The following is a 17,891-nucleotide window of genomic DNA, read 5'->3' as shown; positions in this document are numbered from 1 at the left end:
TGAAGTAGCATCTGATGGTTCTCTAAATATACAAGAATTGGAAAATCAAATATCCATAGTAGTTGTTGGAAAAAAAAGGCATGGACAGGTCCGAGACCTTGGATTGGGTCTTACACCATCTACCTACTATGGACGTAGCTTTCAGTAATTTACATTCTCAGCAAGTCAGTCTTCACAAGACATTTCAATATTGAGAGAGAAGTTGCAAACTATGAACAACGTTTCCAGCAAATTAAAGTAGAAAGAGAACAGGAACGTGCCAAAATTGAGGAAAAACGTGCTAAATGGAGTAAGAGCGTGCAAAATTTCAGTAGTTTCATGATCGATTTGATCATCTTATAAATTTTATGCAACAACAATTTTTAGGAACTGATCTTGGTGGTCCTCCAACTCAAGTATTATATTTAGTAAATATTTATATTTTTTAATATCAAAAAAGCTTACAATGAAGTGTTAAAAATTGTATGTTATTATTTAGTAGGTTCTTGAGCACGCTAATGACCAAAGTGAAAAGATTCCTTCATCAATTGACAGCCTTCAAAATGTATGCAGTCATCAATTTCATACATTTTAATTTTTATTTTGTTAATGTATTAAAAAATTTGAATGTTGTTATACTAATTATTAAATTTTGTGTTAATTAGAAGCATATTTGAATATGAATTAAGTTTATATTAATTTCAGTATTTGAATTTAAGCTCGTTTATGAAAATAATAAATATTAACAGAAAATTTTTATTTAAAAATAAATACATTTATCAATTTCACGACGTTTGTGTTCAAGAATGTCGCTAAATGAATAATCTAGTGGCGTTTGTACTATAAAATGCTACTAAAGGTAGCAACGCTCTTACTAAATTAGTGGGCATTTGTTAATGATATTTTTTTGATAAAAATACTACTAAATTAGGGACGTGTCAAAGGTACAAACACCGCTAATATAGAGATATTTTTCAGATACAAACGTCACTAATATAACGATATTTTTCAGATATAAATGCTACTAATATAACGGTGTTTTTCAAATACAAACGCCGCTAATATAACGATATTTTATAGAAAACGCCGCTAATATAGCAGCATTTTATAGAAAACGTCGTTATTTTTTACGACGCGTATATAGCTGACACTCTGACTGATTTTTTTTGTAAATGCCGTAAATCTTTTAGTAACGTTTATAAATGCCGCTAAACATAAAAAAAAAAAATGTCACTAAAAACCAAAACCATGTAGTGTGATGGACCTAAAACTTTAGTATTTTGTTTTTCTTCCCGTAGCCTTCCTACTGTCCATATATTAGCTCCTAAGCCTTTTAGAACACCTTAAATTTAAGGAGAGAGAAAATTTTTTCTCTCTATCATTTTTTATTTTTTGGTTTCTAGTTTTTTTTTTTTTTTGTTACTTCTCTATTTATGTGGTTTCCCCACAAGGAATGCGTTGAATTTTATTTATTTATTTATTTTTTTAAAGGTTGTTCGATCACGGTGGTATGGGCTGAAATAGGGTCTCGATGGTGTCTGGTTTTTGGCAGTGGGATGGTTGTTTTTTAACAAAGATTTTACTTGATGAGATCAACCTCTTTGTTGTCCGATTCCAAGCTCAATTTAAAGAGCCAAATATGAGTTCAAATCCCAAATTTTTTGGGATTTGAGGAAGACCTTTTGGAGCCACATCGATGACTGTTTTCCCATATTCTCTGCTGTAAGGTGGGTTGGCAGCTTGACTTCAGCTGTCCAGCCTTCTATTGAGTTGAAAATTTTTGTTGATTTTTTTAATTAATTTATAAAATAATAATAAAATATATATAATAATTAAACTTAATATGCAATAAACATGATCAAAATGCTATAATAAATTTAAATTGGATACATCAAAATCCATGAATGGAATTCAGGATCTATTTCAATTAATTCAAATAAAATTAAGTGTTTACATTGTATTTAACCCAAAAAAACATATGAGAAGTTACAAAATCCCTAGGTTTTCTGCCATGAATAAAAACTCAAAATTTCAACATCATTAAATAGTTTTTCTCCAACTTGAAAATGGGCCTTTTACTCACCTTTCGAATAAATATCTTGGTAAGCCTGTTATTGATCTTCAAATCTATTTCTTTTACCTGTTTACTCTGTAAGGAAGATAGGAAAATGCGCTTGCTATTTAACTTAATCATAAACAGACAAAGTATAGGCTGGCATACTAAAAAGTTGGACTATTTAGTGTTTATTCCCTATCATTTATTTTTTTCTTATTAAAAAGTGCTTCCACTTATGGAAAATCATAGCGTCCTCTTTTGAGGCCTCACAGAAATCCCTCAAGTGGTGCCACAATCTGTTTTACGTACGATAATATTTTGAACTACTTTAATAAGTCTATACGTAAAATATCCGGCATTTGATGTTTCTACAGTGTTATCCACAACCTTTTTTGGGGTTCCGTAGCAGGAAATAATATATTCTATTAAAGATAATCCTTTATGTAAATTACCATACTTTTTTATATTGTATATAATGTATGCAAAAAATAAAAATAAAAATAAAAACAATATAATATATAAATATATTAAATATTAAACCAAAAAAAATTATGTAGCAAAACGAAGAGTGACACCTCATGAACTTCATTCTTGTCAACAGTGGCAGGAACATCAAACTTTCATAGAATAGAATGTAAAGGAGGACTTTTAGTGGCAGCGTGAGTTTGACTTGCTTTTGACTTTGCTTGCTTCTGACTCCCTATAAGCCATTTTACGACCTTACTCTTTCGAAGGGTCGGCGGGACATGAGAGCCTCAGCTCATGCATCGGTTTACGAAAATTACCTCTGTTATCCCATTTCCTTCTAGTCAAAAAGGTGAGCAGCCCTTAAACAGGGAATCTCTCCTCTACTTCACCTCTTGGATATTAGATAGAAGACAAAAGATAAAAATTGGTAAGTCGATAGAGGAGAGAGGAAGCATGCAAATATGGCACTCGAACGAGAAAGAGGAAGAAGAGAGTGGGCCATTGGATTATGGCACATGATCGATGTAGGGATTAGGTTGTTGTCCCTTCTTCCCAAAATCAGAATGAAGAGGAAAAAGATATCATGATGTAAGTCAAAAATTCCTCCACTCATGACGCTCTGTCTCGAGCATCGGCCCAAGAAGAATCAATTCTAGGTTTACTAATAATCCATGATCAACTTCCTTTCGTAATACCCTACCCCAGTCTAGGAAGTCAAGTAAAGGCATGGCTTAAACCATCTCCTAACCCTAGGGTAAGGTATCAACATAAAGTTAAGTAAGAAAGAATGATTAGCTTAGAGGCTAGTTTGGACAAAAATTAAGAAGAGAAAGAGCTTGTCCCTTGGGTCAATTTTTTATTTTAGCTTTGGAGTATCTAGTGAAAGCAGAACCTAGGTAATCACTCATTGTTAAAACCAAAGAGTCGGAGGGGGAAAACTCTCTATTCGTGGTTCTCCTGTAGCTGGATCCTCCGGAACCACAAGAATCCTTAGTTAGAATGGGATTCCAAATCGGCACCTTTTGAGATTTTGAAAAGAGTTACTCTTTGGAGAGCACGGTACGATGAAAGTTGTAAGCTGTGCTTGGGTGGGGAGTTATTGTCTATCGTTGGCCTTGGATTGTCGCCAATGCCTTCTAGATCAATAACCGGAACATTCCATCGGATTTTCTTGGTATCTGAAGCATTTCCTAAGTTTGGTGATCGGATGAAAATCCGGGGAACCTTGGCAATTACCCTAACATCAACAAGACCTTTGACACTAGCTTGTCAGTCATCAAAAGCTTTCAGTTCCTTTTTCCTGTCGTAATTGGAATCATAAAAAATCTCATCACCAATAGTTACGACCATTTTTCTTTTGTTTCCCTCTTATTACGTAACAAAAGAGGTAAAATTTCTATGGAATACCAAATACAGTTAAACATGAAGAATAAAAGAGCTATAGACAACAGAAAAATTTGTTCTTCATAAGAGTGACTAGAAATCAACCACATCAAAAACGATAATAACACTAATAGCTGCTTGGTCCCATGCTTCTAACTTACCATTATTGACAATATTTTTTTTTCTTTTTAACTAACGAGATTGTAACATCGGATTTGGTGAGGGCTTTTGTGAAAAGAATAGGCCTCAAAGGACCTTAATCTAACTTTGAGGATAATTAAATCTTTGTATTATACTTTTAATTTTCTTTTCCTCTATTTTTCAAAGCAATTGTTTGAAGGAAACATTGCCTTAAGAAACAATATATCAATAATAGTTTCCAATTAGAATTGGGATATAAAAGGAAAACAAATGAAAATTATCCCTATATATTTTTCAGCTGATTTCACAATTTAAATTGTGCAAGTAAAGACCTCATCGACCATTTTAAATACTTACATGTCAAAAACTCTTTGGCAATTATCTCTCTAAATATTGGAGGTTTGTCTTCTGATAACTGTTCTTTGATTGGTCCGTAGATTCTTGTGCTATCAGGGAAGTTTCCTGAGGTTGTGTTTTTAAAAAGTATGCTTCCGAAATTCTTGGCCCATTACATTTCACCAAGACTCTATGATTCACACTTTTACTTTAGAATTTTTTAATCAATGAATTATTATTAATTAATGATTTTATAATTTAATAAAATAAGTTGATAAATTTAACTCTAATATAAGTATGAATGCTCAAATAACGTAATAGTGATCACTTATGAGTGAGTTTTGCACATCTAATTAGTTCAGTATAGTTTGGTGGTTGTTTAGACCTTTGACCAAATAAGCCTTTGATCAAGAAGCTTATAGGGTTTTAATAAAAATAAACTAAGATCCCCTCTTCACTTCTAATTAATGGTATCTATCAATTGGGAGTCATTAGTAGGAAAAAACAAAAAGGAAAATTTAGTCTTTTCAAGAAATTGATATTGTTTTTGCTTATCATTTATGACTGCCTAAACAGGTACATAAATTTTTTATTAGATTTCTAATATTCACATATGGATTTTGAATTATACTTACAAGCAGTATCAGAGCCTTCTTATGTGAAATTAGAACCTAAATTTATATTTTTTGAATTTTAATTTTGTATGAAATTAAGTTTTTTCTTTTTTTTAGCAAAATCTAGTAGTCGACGCAATCTTACTTTTCAACCTTGTTTCCTGAAAACTAACTTGGGACTTTCGTTCTTTTTTATGAGAGTATTAAACCATATATGGAACATTTCTTAATTTATCTTATAAAGAGAAAGATCAAGATTTAAACATTCGACTTCAAGTTTTTGTACATATTCATGCTTTAATTAAAACATTGATATTTTATGTGTTTTAATCTAAATTGATTGTTCAACATTGTTGCCCGTGTGTTAAAGAGATGAAACAAAGTGTTTGATTTCATAAAATAAGAGTTTACATAGTTGATTATTAAGACAATTGAAGCAAGTTGTACATGGGTTTTTTGAATCGAAACTTTCTTCAATTCGTGGAGATTCATGCATTTTCAATGTGTTTTATTACATAGATTTCATAGATACATGTGTTAATTAAAGTTTAGTGCATTTAATTGCATTAAAACATAAAAAAAAAAGAACCAAAATTGAAATAAATCAAGAAACGAAAGCGGTCTAGAATGGATATTGAACATGAAAATATTTTGCTTAATTTATCTTGATTTAAGCTATTTTGCTACAATTTAAAGCATGAGTTTTGTAAAGTCATATGCTAATTTTAGTTTTGAGGGTTTAATTGCATTAAAAGTATAGAAATACATGTAGAATTAAAGAAAAACCAAGTTGCAGACCTAAAAATGTTGAATTTTCCCTAGTCAGGTTTGACCCGACCCATCTAAAGGTTGAAGAAGAAGTAGCCTACTAGCCAAATGAATCCCACTCTCAAGAGACGACATATGTGGTGCATGGGAGCTACTCCAACGACAGTTTTTGGTTCGGCTTCTTTTACCCTACTTTAAATTTTATTTTCAAGATGTTTAGTATTTTTATGGAAATTTTTGATTGCGTGAAATAATTATTATTTTATATTCATGCATAATTCAGTAATTATTATATGTTATACATATGTTTTCTAACAAATTATTTCATGATAAAATATTTTGGCATGCTAGAAGTCTTTTGAAGGCATCTACTCTCCTAATATATTGATTAAAATTTACTTACTATCATCATAAAATTAAGTGTATAATTGAATAAATTTAGTAAATTTTGTTTTTACTAATTTTTAGATTGTCATCTAAATCAATATGCATTATTTTAGAAGGTAAATTAGGTTTAAACTCTACAAGATTTTGATACAGCTAGTATCAAATTAATAATTTTATTTGGTAATTTCATTTGATGAATAGATATTTTTTGAAAAATTATTCAATTAGAATAATTGGAGTTTATAATAATTGCCTACACTAATTTATGTTTTCTCTAAATTGGGTTGTGTAGCATCATTTATTTATGAAATTTATATTGTCATAAATGGTACATAAAATAAATTATAGATTATTTAATATTGTTTTATTCAAATTTCAAGTTGGTTTTGAATGCAATAAATTACTTGTTGATTTAATAATAACTACATTCGATTTAAGTATCTCATAAGGAGATATCATATCGACAATGGTCCATCAAGATATGCACAAATTATTGGTGTCCACTCATGAACAGTCAACTCTTTAATGACCTAAAGAGATAAATTATGTTAAGTATCTTGCAAGAAGTTGTCAAAATGCATATACTTAGTTAAGTATGCAAAACTATAATTATGGACAATCTAAATTTCTCAATGTGAGATTATACAATTGGTTAATGTGGTGATCGGTTATCAAAATGGCCAACTCATTAAAACTTGCAAGATTTTCTCATATACATGAATGGGGTTATAATTATCTTATACAATCACTTACTTGAAATGGATTTTTTATTTGGTAATTGGGAGTGAACATGAAGCATCACAGTTAAAGGTATACTGATTTAAAAGTTTTTTTTGCCCAAAGGGAATAGACTTTTCGCAAATTGGGATATTCTTATACTAGCTTCATGTGAAAAGTACCTCATAAACATGATCATACAACCCTGTTAACGGGTTATAGTAGTTAGCATAAAGCTATGGCTAGCAGGTTATAATAATTAACAATGATCATGAGGATGAAATTATCAATACGGCCAATATCAATGGTTATAACAGTGACTATAGCTAACGATAAATAAATAATAATGATAATTTATGATGATTTTAAAGATTGATCCATAATTTGTATGAAATATATATTTGACCGTGATTTATGATTTATAAATGATGAATTGACATGTTTTGATATTAATTTATGATCTACAAAATGTTGATATAATGATATTTTTGAAATGTTTTAACATTATGATCTGATGAATATTTTGAATTATCTATATGATATGTATGAAAACGATGCTTAATCTGATAAGGTGTGTGAGCCTATACTAACTGAGTTGTGGTTTGTTTATTCCCCTTTTACTTTTTTTTTTACAGATTAGTAAGTGATGAGTTTGCTTAGTTTTGTGAAAAGGTAGAAGATCAAATGAGAAAGATTAATTAGTCGTCAGAAACAATATTGGCCAATGAGATCTTATGAAACGGTTTTGTATTTTTTATTGGTTTATATTTGGATATATAAAGATGTATCATTAGTTAGATTAAATATATAGATTTTACTTGATAGACTATATTTCAGTTTATTAAAGAATTTTAGAAGGATTAAAAAAAAAAAATTACATTATTTTGAGATTTACTTCAAGGTAATATGACTGTATTATATCTCGCTTTCGGGGTGTGACATTCATAAACTAAAAACAACTATTAAATCTAGTTTTGTCAACTCATGAAAAATAATTCTTCTCAATCATAAATGTGCAAGTTGCATCAGGAATTAAACATAATCCTACACAAATAAAAAAGATAAACATGGTATGAGGTCTAATAGATTTATATTTTTGAAAAAAAAAAAAATTTAAATAGAATCAAGTATCGAATACCGCAGAAGTGCTATTTGTGTTCTATTTGAATTTAATACAAATAATAAATACTTTATTCAAATCCTATAATTATTAGTTTATAAGTATCTAAGTTGAATATAATCGGATTGGAAAATACCGGATATCTAATTATAATCCTTGACTAATTTTTCTTTTTGCCTAAAAACAGAGTTTTGCCAGAAAAAAAAAATCAATAAAAAAGCCAAAAGAAAATAATTAACATTACATTGTTAATTCCAAGCCAAAGCAAAGATGATGAGTCTTAAGACCATGTAATTATTTTTCTCATGTCTTAATTATCTTTCTCATGACTGTAATCTCAACTTTTTGTCTTGTCAGAGATTGAACACTTTTGTTGCGATTCGAATTTTCCTTCTCAATTCTCTTTCCTTTTATTTATTTTCGCTTTTGCCACTATTATCACACGATTCTTAGCGTCGGCATCTTTCTCTGAGACTGCCAAAAGAGATTGAACATTGTTCGATCTCACATCTTCAAGTGTGAAAGAGAAGAGAGTTCGCTGAGCCACTTCCTGTACTTATAATTTAGAAAATCTCTGGCAGTTGTCTCTCCGTAGATTGGAGGGTTGTCTTCTGATAACAATTCCTTCATTGGCCCATAGACCACTACCAGGAGAGTTCTCTAAATGATCCTTTGTTCTGAAGAAACATGCTGCTGAATTTCTTGGTCCTATATTTTTCACCAAGGCCCTATGTTTCACACCTTTAAACTTGTCATTAAAAATGAGCTGCACAAAAATTTAAATTTGGGTCAAACTATTGTTACCCTATAGATGAAAACTATACATGCGATATCACAATAGATACAATGTAGATTTGGGACTATAATAGGAAGGCTTTTTTCACTTTGAAGATAAATTTAGCAAAATTTGGGAATCACTTTAAGGAAGATATAAAGACAAAAACTATAACAATTAATCAACCTTTACAGTTTGCATGGACCTGGTAATAAATTGTTTTATAGAAAGTAGATCGTAGTTAGGGAATAGGAGAAAATGTTATAGATATTGAGATTTAAATCTCAGAATTGTTGATGTCACCTCTCAAGGGAAATTACATGATCTCGAGCTAACTTCAGGTTCAACCTGGTAATAGAATTTTGGTTTTTACTTCTGAAATCCAAGGTGTGAATGTGTCTAGTCTAGAGTTTAGACATACTCTCGAGTTATCCCAAGTCCAACAACTAAAAAAATAGTACTAGTAATATGATCATGAATAACTTGCCTGTAGAAAATCTACAATGTTTACTACAAGTGCTCCACGTGTGGGTGAAACATCAACCCATCGGTTATCGTGAAGAACTTGCAAGCCACCAATTTGATCCTGTAGAAGTATGGTCAAGAAGCTAGCACCGGTGTGGGGGCAAACCCAAGGGTTAATTCAGGTTCAGGGCATGGAGGATAATACTGGCCCAAAAGGAGGACTCCTTCGGCGCATCCAATGTCTTTTAAGCGATCAGGATCAAGTCCAAGAGTCTCAGATAGCAACTCAAGCAGAGTCATTCCCAACTCATCACGCTCTTTGAAAAATCCATTACTATGTCTCTGCAAGTTGATTAACATTAATGTGCAGTTCAAGCAGACATTATAATATGGAGAAACATTACAATCCTCATTACTGACCTGCAAACTTCTGGCAATTCTGCAGGGCTAGGCGGATGAGGAGCCATGGAAATACTGAGTGTGTCCCTCCAATTTGCAGCGTGTGATTTATACAAATCAATATTACTTAGAAATGAAACTTTTCTACTGTGATCACGCGTTTAGAACTCTTTCTTCACGTCGGCATCCATCTCATGAAATTTACGTATCCCCATCAATCATATCATCCAAAACCCTTGATGGAATTTCATGGTTAACGACTTGGAAGAAACCCCAGCTCTCACAAGCATTTCGAAATTTGTCGATTATCTCTATACGTACAAAGAAATCTTTGTTAATTCCTTCAAGGTCAATGATCGAAACACTGAACTGTGAATCGCTGCTAGTACTACTAGCTGATCTCTTCTCGAGAATAAACTGTTGATCAACAACTATACGAGGAATTTTTGTCACCCGACCATCAAGTAAACCTTAACTCCAATTTTTTGTCCCATCAAAAGCTTTTAAAATCAGAAATTTCCGGAGCGCTCCTAGTGGAGTCCATTGTCCAGGCTCCCACCAGGGAACAGAACTGACAATTCAGTCCAAGTAGTTCTCTTCAATTTATTCCTCAAGCTCAACACCATTCAGTTTTTGTACAGTTGGGCCATCACATATACTAATGCAGCAAAATATCTCCTTCCAATTGATTCTGATCGCCCACTTGTTCTTTCGTGTTGCCCCAGCTAGCTAAGAACAGGTTTTTTTTTTTTTTTTTGGAGAGGAAAGAATCAAAAGAAAACTTTGAACTCGGAGAAATGACATTGTTTCTGCAAGAAAGAAATTACAAACCTCAATAGATTATATTAATCTGTTCTACATTTTGGGTTTGCTACTTTGCTTTTAATTATTAAGAAATAAATTTAAAATGACAGTATGACATTAAACAAATTGGCTAGTCATTCAAAAAAATTAAAAAAAAAATGATACCATTGATTCCGAACTGAAATTTAAGAGCAAGTGAATTTTGTCATGGCTGAAACTCCTCCTTCGTCTGATTAGAAATAAAGACTCTTCTTGGCAAAACAGAGCCAGACTCCTTTCAGTTGTCACGAAAAGTTAGTGATTAAAAATTAATTCTGCAGTTTAATTTGTGCATTCAATCACCTTTAAAAGATGACATCAATCAGTTTTAGAATTCAAAATCTAAAAATTACAATATGTTCGTCTATCCTCATACTGCAATCTCTTTTACAAAAAAAAAATAGCAATAAAGCAAATTCAAGAGTTTTAGAGTTGAGCTTTAGTAATAAACATCAATCCAAACAACCACAAAAGCATAGCCATATCATTAACAAAGCACAATCGAAGCTTGAAATATACCAGTTCGATATAGACATCCATGAACAAAAGTTAAATAGAAGTATGAACACACAACTCATCATGTGCCACAGAATGTCTCCAAATATCTCCAAATATCTCCTCTTGACTTCGTAGTTTGAGTTCTAATAGCAATGACATCTGATGAATCACTTGTGTATGTGACAAATAATCTTTTATGGAAGTCTCCCTATATATAGGGGGATTTTGCTCTGATAATAATTCCTTTCCTTGATTGGCCCATAAAATTTAGAGGCATTTACTCCAGAATTTTTCATTCAAAATTGGCTATTACATTAAACAGATTGGCTATTCATTCAAAAAAAAAAAAAAATGATATCATCGTCTCATCAAAAGCCTTTATTTCAGTTTCGAGATCATGAGCAGAATCAGCTTCTGCAGTGATTAGGGGTAAACGGTCTGTTCCATTAATTCAATTACAAAAGTTTGAAAATCGAATTAACTAAATCAAGTTATTTTATTAACACAACCAACCAAACTTTATCAATTAATCGACTAACCAATTAACCTTCTATATAAACTGACTTAATGTCATTTTTTGGGTAAATTTAAAAGAAAAAAGAAATTTCCTGGAGTCAGATATCAAGAAGTCTTTAGCTTCTACATGAATACCATTCCACAAAGCACATATGCATGGCTTGATTACCCAAAGAAGATGAGAAAGTGCACGCATTGGTTTATAAATAAGATACAGAGACATCACTAATGTTTCATCAACGAACTTGATAAAGGATCAAAGTCCTCGGGACCAAGAATATTTTAGAAAAATCTGATGAATTTTTCATCTCCATGGCCAAGTTCAGAGCCTGAAATGTGGCAATGGAGAATTACCACTAAGGCCTTTGGAGTTGAAGTAGGTAATAAAGTCCTTGACAGTGGTTTCCCTATATTTTGGAGGGTTCTCTTCTGATAACAACTCCTTAATAGGTCCATATAATCTTGAGTCTGGCAATAGAGCAGTAGTGAAAAAGCTCGCCACTGATACTCTTGGACTTACAGAATTTGTCCGTACTCTATGGTCCACGCTTGTAAAACTGTCATTTGATATAAGCTGAAAGAAAAGAACAACAAAATAAATGAAAACTAGCTTAAAATCATAACTATTCATAACTCATGCTAATGTACTTCATTCATTATAGAGAAACTTAAAAATGGAAAAGACATGCCTGTAGAAGATCCCCAATGTTGATGACTAAAGCCCCAGGAGTAGGGGGTACATCAATCCAGTGATTTTCATGGAGTACTTGGAGACCGCCAACATTGTCTTGTAAAAGCACGGTGAGAAATCCATTGTCCGCATGCTTGCTTGAACCTAGAGTCAGTTCTGGCTGTGGACAGATAGGATAGTAATGGGACAGCATGACCAGTCCCTTAGCACAATCAATGTCTCTCAGGTAATCAGGGTTCAGACCAAGAGCCTCGGAGAGTAACTCAAACAGCAAATGCCCCAAATTCATTACATGCTTTGAGTATTCCACCGTTATGTCCCTACAAGTAAACTCATTGCAGTAAATATTTTCTGCACATATCATTTTCTTTTCGTCTATAATTCATTAAACTATATCCAATTATCCATTACACTTCAGTAAAACCACTTACATACTCTTTCATCTCAATCTGTTAAGCATTTTTCAACCAAAAACTCCAATTAAGATCTACTGTCTACACATGAAAATCTGTATATGATTCTTTAAACAGGAAAATGGAAAAAGCGGTTGAGAGAAATAAGTGTAAAAATGACATGGTGATAAAACAAAAAATGGGACCTGCCATTTGAGAGGATTAGAAGTATAGTTGATCTGCGGATTAAAAATGACATGTTGATAAAACAGTCGCAATCTAAAGATAAGAATATATATTTTCAGGCACTATCTAAACCATGTAGCTCTAATTTTACTAGGTATTATGGCTGTTCAAAGCAGATCATTATGACAGAACAACATGGAATATTGAAGGCTTAGCACAAACAATGGCTACGATAAACTCTTAAACAAAAAAAAAAAAAGTTAGTGTAGACCATCCTGATGAATTTGAAATACATTTTGATTCTTTGAAATGTTTTTTCCTTTATGTTTTTATGCTGTGGTTTTACATACCTGAAAACTGCTGGCAACTCTTCTGGCTTTGGAGGATCAGGAGCCATTGAACAGACAACTGTATCTCTCCATTTAGCTGCTGGTGCACTATACAGATCAAAATTGGAATTGTACACCACCCTTTTGGTATAATCTCGAGAGAAGAGTTGCTTTTTAGCCTCAACATCTTGCTCAAAAAACCTACATGCACCATTCTTCATCTCCTCCATGACATTCACTGGAATCCCATGGTTAAGCACTTGAAAGAATCCCCATGTCTTGGATGCAGTGTGAACTTTTTCAACTACCTCCTTACGAGTAGTTGTATTTTTCTTCACTCCTTCAAGGTCTATAACAGGAATACTAACCTGAGTGCCACCTGAAACTGAGTCCTTCTCAAACTGATCTCGCGGTTGATAGAATATCCGAGGAACTTCTTTGATTCCAGCATCAACAAGTCCTTTTACGCCAGCTTTTGTTTCATCAAAAGCTTTCAATTCACTTGCTCGATCATATTCAGGTTTTGGAGTGGCCTGCTCTGCCTCAGTACTCTTGGACTTGGTTATCACCATTTTCTTCTTTCTTGACTAATCCCTGTGGCCTGTGGACTACAAAAATCCTATGCCAATAACTGAGACAAATGGAACAAAAAGAGGGGAAAAAAAGATTTGTTTAAATAAGAAAACAACAGAAAATCAAAACATAGCAAGTATGCATGACGCTTTGGATCTTACAGGATAAGGCTTCTTATAATGGAAATATTGGTAACTATCACTGGTTGTTCAGATTGTGATATTCTTCAGCAGCCAATGAGAAATGATCCCGATGTCATGGTGCTAAAGCAATTGAGTGTTTGGTCCAATAGTAAGTGTACAAGTCTTCAGCTTAAAAACCTGAAATTTGATTCATACCATGTGGTTAAGGCAATGGTTTAATTGAGTCACAACAGCTTGTTTCAGAAAACAGATCATTAGACGAAATCCCATCTTTGTGTCAAATTCCACATCCCCAACTTGAGAAACAAAAATGATTAGCTGCCATGAAAATCACTGAAGTGTGGATACTCACATATTGGGCCATTAATCAAAGATGTTGGATACATAAACAGGCTCTAGACAAATCTATTATGAACCATACAATGTGGGGAATATAATTTGGCTTTCCATCTGTTTTTGGCGTTTTCCTTTTAAAACTTTCTTGTAAAAGCTGCTCATTTTGCTCAGGAAAGGTTAAAGACACTACTTTGAAGGAAGGGGATTAAAACCGTGCTATGTGAGCAACTATCGTACACCAACCAACTAAGTCAAATGCTGGGTGCAATAGCTACACCTAAAATGACTAACTGATGATTTTTTAATAAAGAATAATACTCAAACAGACCTTCAATTTAAGGAAAAAAAAAAAGTAAAATTTTATAATCTTAATTTCATATAATAAAATATTAAAAAAGATTTTTCATTTTTAATAAAATTTGAGAAGTATTTGAATATTATTCCCTTATAATAAAACTAACAGTTTTTACAATTTTAAATGAGGTTATGGTACAGTGGAAATCCCTTCCCGGCCATCCAAATGAAGCTTTACTCAATGCAGGCAGTAAAACAAGTCATTTTCATCTCAAATGTTTGTCAATGCAGATGCGCAATATAGGAACATTCACTACCTTAGAACACACAGCCATACACACCAATTTGACAGAGACTTGTCACATCCTACCGGAATATCAGATCCAATAAAGATCCTTGACTTTAGACGATAATATATCCTGTTAATCAATTGTCGTGATTCTTTTAAGATTTTGTGTTACTGATTGATTTAATTTTAATTTGCTTAATTTTTGGTAAAAATTCACAGTCATACATGTTTATGATTTTTTAGCAATGATATTTTTATAAATTTTTTATCTATGGTAAATATAATGTTATTGATATTCATATAGAAATGAAAATAATTATATATAAAATTAGTTACTAATAGCATATTATCATGCATAAAAGGAAATATAAAATTTCTGAAATTATGAATTTTTTATTCATAAATAAATAAAAATATTTTATATTTTATATTCTATTATAGTTTCTTTTCCATTGATTACTATTACTGTTACAAGATGTTTCATTGGTTTCTATTTTTCTAATAGTAAAGTATTACTTTTACAATAACATATAGCTGTTTCAATATTTATTAAAATATTTAAAGAGTATGATTTTATACTGTTTAAATTTAAATTATGTTTTAACATAATTATAATACCTTTTTTTATTGATTTTTGAAAAATGTAACTATTTCATCATTACCAATTTTATATTAGTTGATTATAGTCAAACTTCAAACATCATTTCTTCTAGTATTTCTAAAAGAAATTGAATTTAAAACTAAGTTTACTAAATTGTAAACCTAATTATCTTGATTTTGACTACTTGTATCTCTTGAAAAAATAAAAATATTTATATTTTTTGTACATATTGATTGAGATTGAGAAAGAAAAAACTATCTATGTGAAATAAATCATTATTCACTAGTAATACTTTCAGCATCTTCATTATCCCTATTCGAGAATGAAGTTATAGAAAAGGGTGGTGATAGAACTAAATTGTTACTATAACTACTTTCTCCATTATTTTCAAATAAAGGTTATTTACTGGTCCAAAAAATTCAATGGGTTTTATTCTTTTATTAAAAGGAGCAAGTTCTGTAATTCCTTCTAATAGCCATCAAAGTTAGTAAAGACAAATCTCTAAGATTCATTAATCTTAGTTTGATTTTTAAATCAAAGAGTCTGGGTTCAAACATCTCAATAATATTAAAATCTACTCTTTGATAAATGTAAAAGTAGTATTAGTAAATTCATTAATAGTTATCCAATTTATAGATATATCATGAGCCATATTTATAATTTTTGACTTTTTTGTCATTATTCTAAGTTTGAGGTAATCTTCTATTAATGGATCATTAATAGAAATAAAATAGTTTGGTTTTACTTTAAACCAAATAGCTTCTAATACAAGATTTGATTATATTCCTCCTATTAGTGCTTTAATAGGATTTTTAAATCTTTTATTTACTAAAACTGCTATTATTGGTATATCATTATCAACTCTAAATAATGCTTTTATAATTATCATAATTATTCCTAAATGTATACATCTAAATTTAGGATATTTTTGTTTAATTCTCCTTATTTTTTTTTAGTGAATAAAGGATTATCTATAGATCCTTGATTAGAATTAGTAGTTATGGTATTGCCACTAAACTTTTCTATATTTCTTTGTGTCCATGGTTTGAATTTTGAAAAGACAGAGATTTTATATATTTCATTTGTATTTAATGATTGTAGTTTTTCTAACAATTTATTTGAAATAATAACATCTTGCCCTAATACATCACTTAATTTTGTTATTTGCTATTTTTCAACAAGTATATCTTTAGTTTCAGAACTAAGTTGATTATTAACTTCTGATATAAAATTATTACTAGGAATGCTATTTTGATTAAGCATAAAAATACACTAATCATTTTTGTAATCAGAATCTATTTCAAAAATTAATTCATAAATAATTTCTTTATCATATATTTCTTTTCCAAAACAAAATTTTAAATCTTATTCTTTAAGAATTTTAATAACTTTTTTAGCATTTTTCTCTTTATTAGGATATTGATGTGCAATATGATCTTCTTCATCACAAATGAAACATTTACATTTATATTTCTTTTTAGAAGCTTTCTTCTAACAAATGTTTTTTGTCAAATTTATGCTTTTAGGCTTCCATTTGACCAATTTATATCTTCTTTTCTTTTTATATTTCTTTGAATATGTTTTAGATTGAGATTTACATCCAAATTCCCATTTGTTGTCTAATATTGTTAAACATTATTTATCACTTAATCTAATTTTAACTTGCTTGGCTGCCTTTGTTTTAAGGCAATATTCTATAATTTCTGTAGAAGCAAAATAAATTGTATTTCCTATAGAGTCTAAGTAATCTATATTTTCTACTTAGCATTATGAAGTTCCAAATATTTGGGATATTGTTGATTGCAGAGTTCATCCCATTATGATGGTAGCTTATGAAAATATTGTTTCTTCCAAAATTTTGAATGTAATTTATCCAATTTTTTGTATTCATGAATATATTTTTTAGAAAGTTTTTTTAACTATTTTATATCACATAATTTTATCTTGGTTAATACATAACTAGCTTCACTGTTTTGCTCAGCTAGTTCATTCTTCCATGAAATTAATTTTTTAATAAATTTGTAAGACTTTTTACTAAATCTAATATAGTTGTAATTTGATTTAGAAGAGTTCTTTTTTGAGCTATTCCTAATTTTGAATTTTTCCATTTGTGTAAAAATTGTAAAACATCTCTTTGAAATATTTCACAAAAATAATTTAAACATTTTTCTTTATATCAAGTGTCTTTGTAGTTGTTTACTACAATAGTCATGGATTGTGCCCAATCTTCTATGATTTTTTCATAGTCATTTATGGAGATTTTGAAAGATCTAAATATGTACTTTTTTAAGCTACATTTCTTTTGTTTAAAGATTCTATAAAACTAGATTGTGGTATAGGTTCTGTAATAGTTCCAGAAGATGTTTCAGTTTGTTTTATATCATCTTTGGTTCTATTTTCAAACCTACTTTGATCATCTGTTTCTTGGTTGGAAATTTCTTTTACTTTTCATTTTTTCTTATAAACTTTTTGTTGACTGAGATCCATAAGTATCAATTTAGTATCGATATCTTCATCTACTTCTTCAAAAAATGAAGATTCTGTACTACTAGTTTCTTATTTTATTACTAGGTTAGTAGTTAAAATTTTATC

The 17,891-nt window shown here is 30.7% G+C and overlaps 1 protein-coding gene and 1 pseudogene across 1 annotated transcript; both read right to left on the bottom strand.

The window, feature by feature from the left end:
* Positions 1–8,144: 8,144 nt before the first annotated feature.
* Positions 8,145–11,108, bottom strand: LOC111307131 (1-aminocyclopropane-1-carboxylate oxidase homolog 1-like; annotated as a pseudogene).
* Positions 11,109–11,535: 427 nt separating this feature from the next.
* LOC111306706 (1-aminocyclopropane-1-carboxylate oxidase homolog 1-like) lies at positions 11,536–14,374 on the bottom strand. The gene is made up of 4 exons (XM_022904513.2): positions 13,798–14,374; positions 13,085–13,694; positions 12,155–12,476; positions 11,536–12,039 (listed from the first exon to the last, which is right to left on the bottom strand). Exons 2-4 carry the CDS (start codon positions 13,633–13,635, stop codon positions 11,788–11,790), a joined length of 1,125 nt encoding a protein of 374 aa, XP_022760248.2. The 5' UTR covers positions 13,636–13,694; positions 13,798–14,374; the 3' UTR covers positions 11,536–11,787.
* Positions 14,375–17,891: the final 3,517 nt, after the last annotated feature.

The sequence above is a fragment of the Durio zibethinus genome, chromosome 22 (genome assembly GCF_047325235.1).
Source record: "Durio zibethinus cultivar Kanyao isolate XHJ-2024 chromosome 22, ASM4732523v1, whole genome shotgun sequence".
In the NCBI taxonomy this organism is placed as follows: Eukaryota; Viridiplantae; Streptophyta; class Magnoliopsida; order Malvales; family Malvaceae; genus Durio; species Durio zibethinus.
The sequence above is the reverse complement of the archived record's forward strand: the minus strand, read 5'-3'. Positions and strand labels throughout refer to the sequence as shown.

What these genes read in the sequence shown, in the direction of transcription:
- LOC111306706 (XM_022904513.2), bottom strand. Translation starts at nt 13,635, where the DNA reads ATGGTGATAACCAAGTCCAAGAGTACTGAGGCAGAGCAGGCCACTCCA. An exon ending in GAGTTGCCAGCAGTTTTCAG is followed by an intron (nt 12,477 to 13,084) that starts GTATGTAAAACC and finishes GTTTACTTGTAG; the next exon opens with GGACATAACGGTGGAATACT. An exon ending in ACATTGGGGATCTTCTACAG is followed by an intron (nt 12,040 to 12,154) that starts GCATGTCTTTTC and finishes CTTTTCTTTCAG; the next exon opens with CTTATATCAAATGACAGTTT.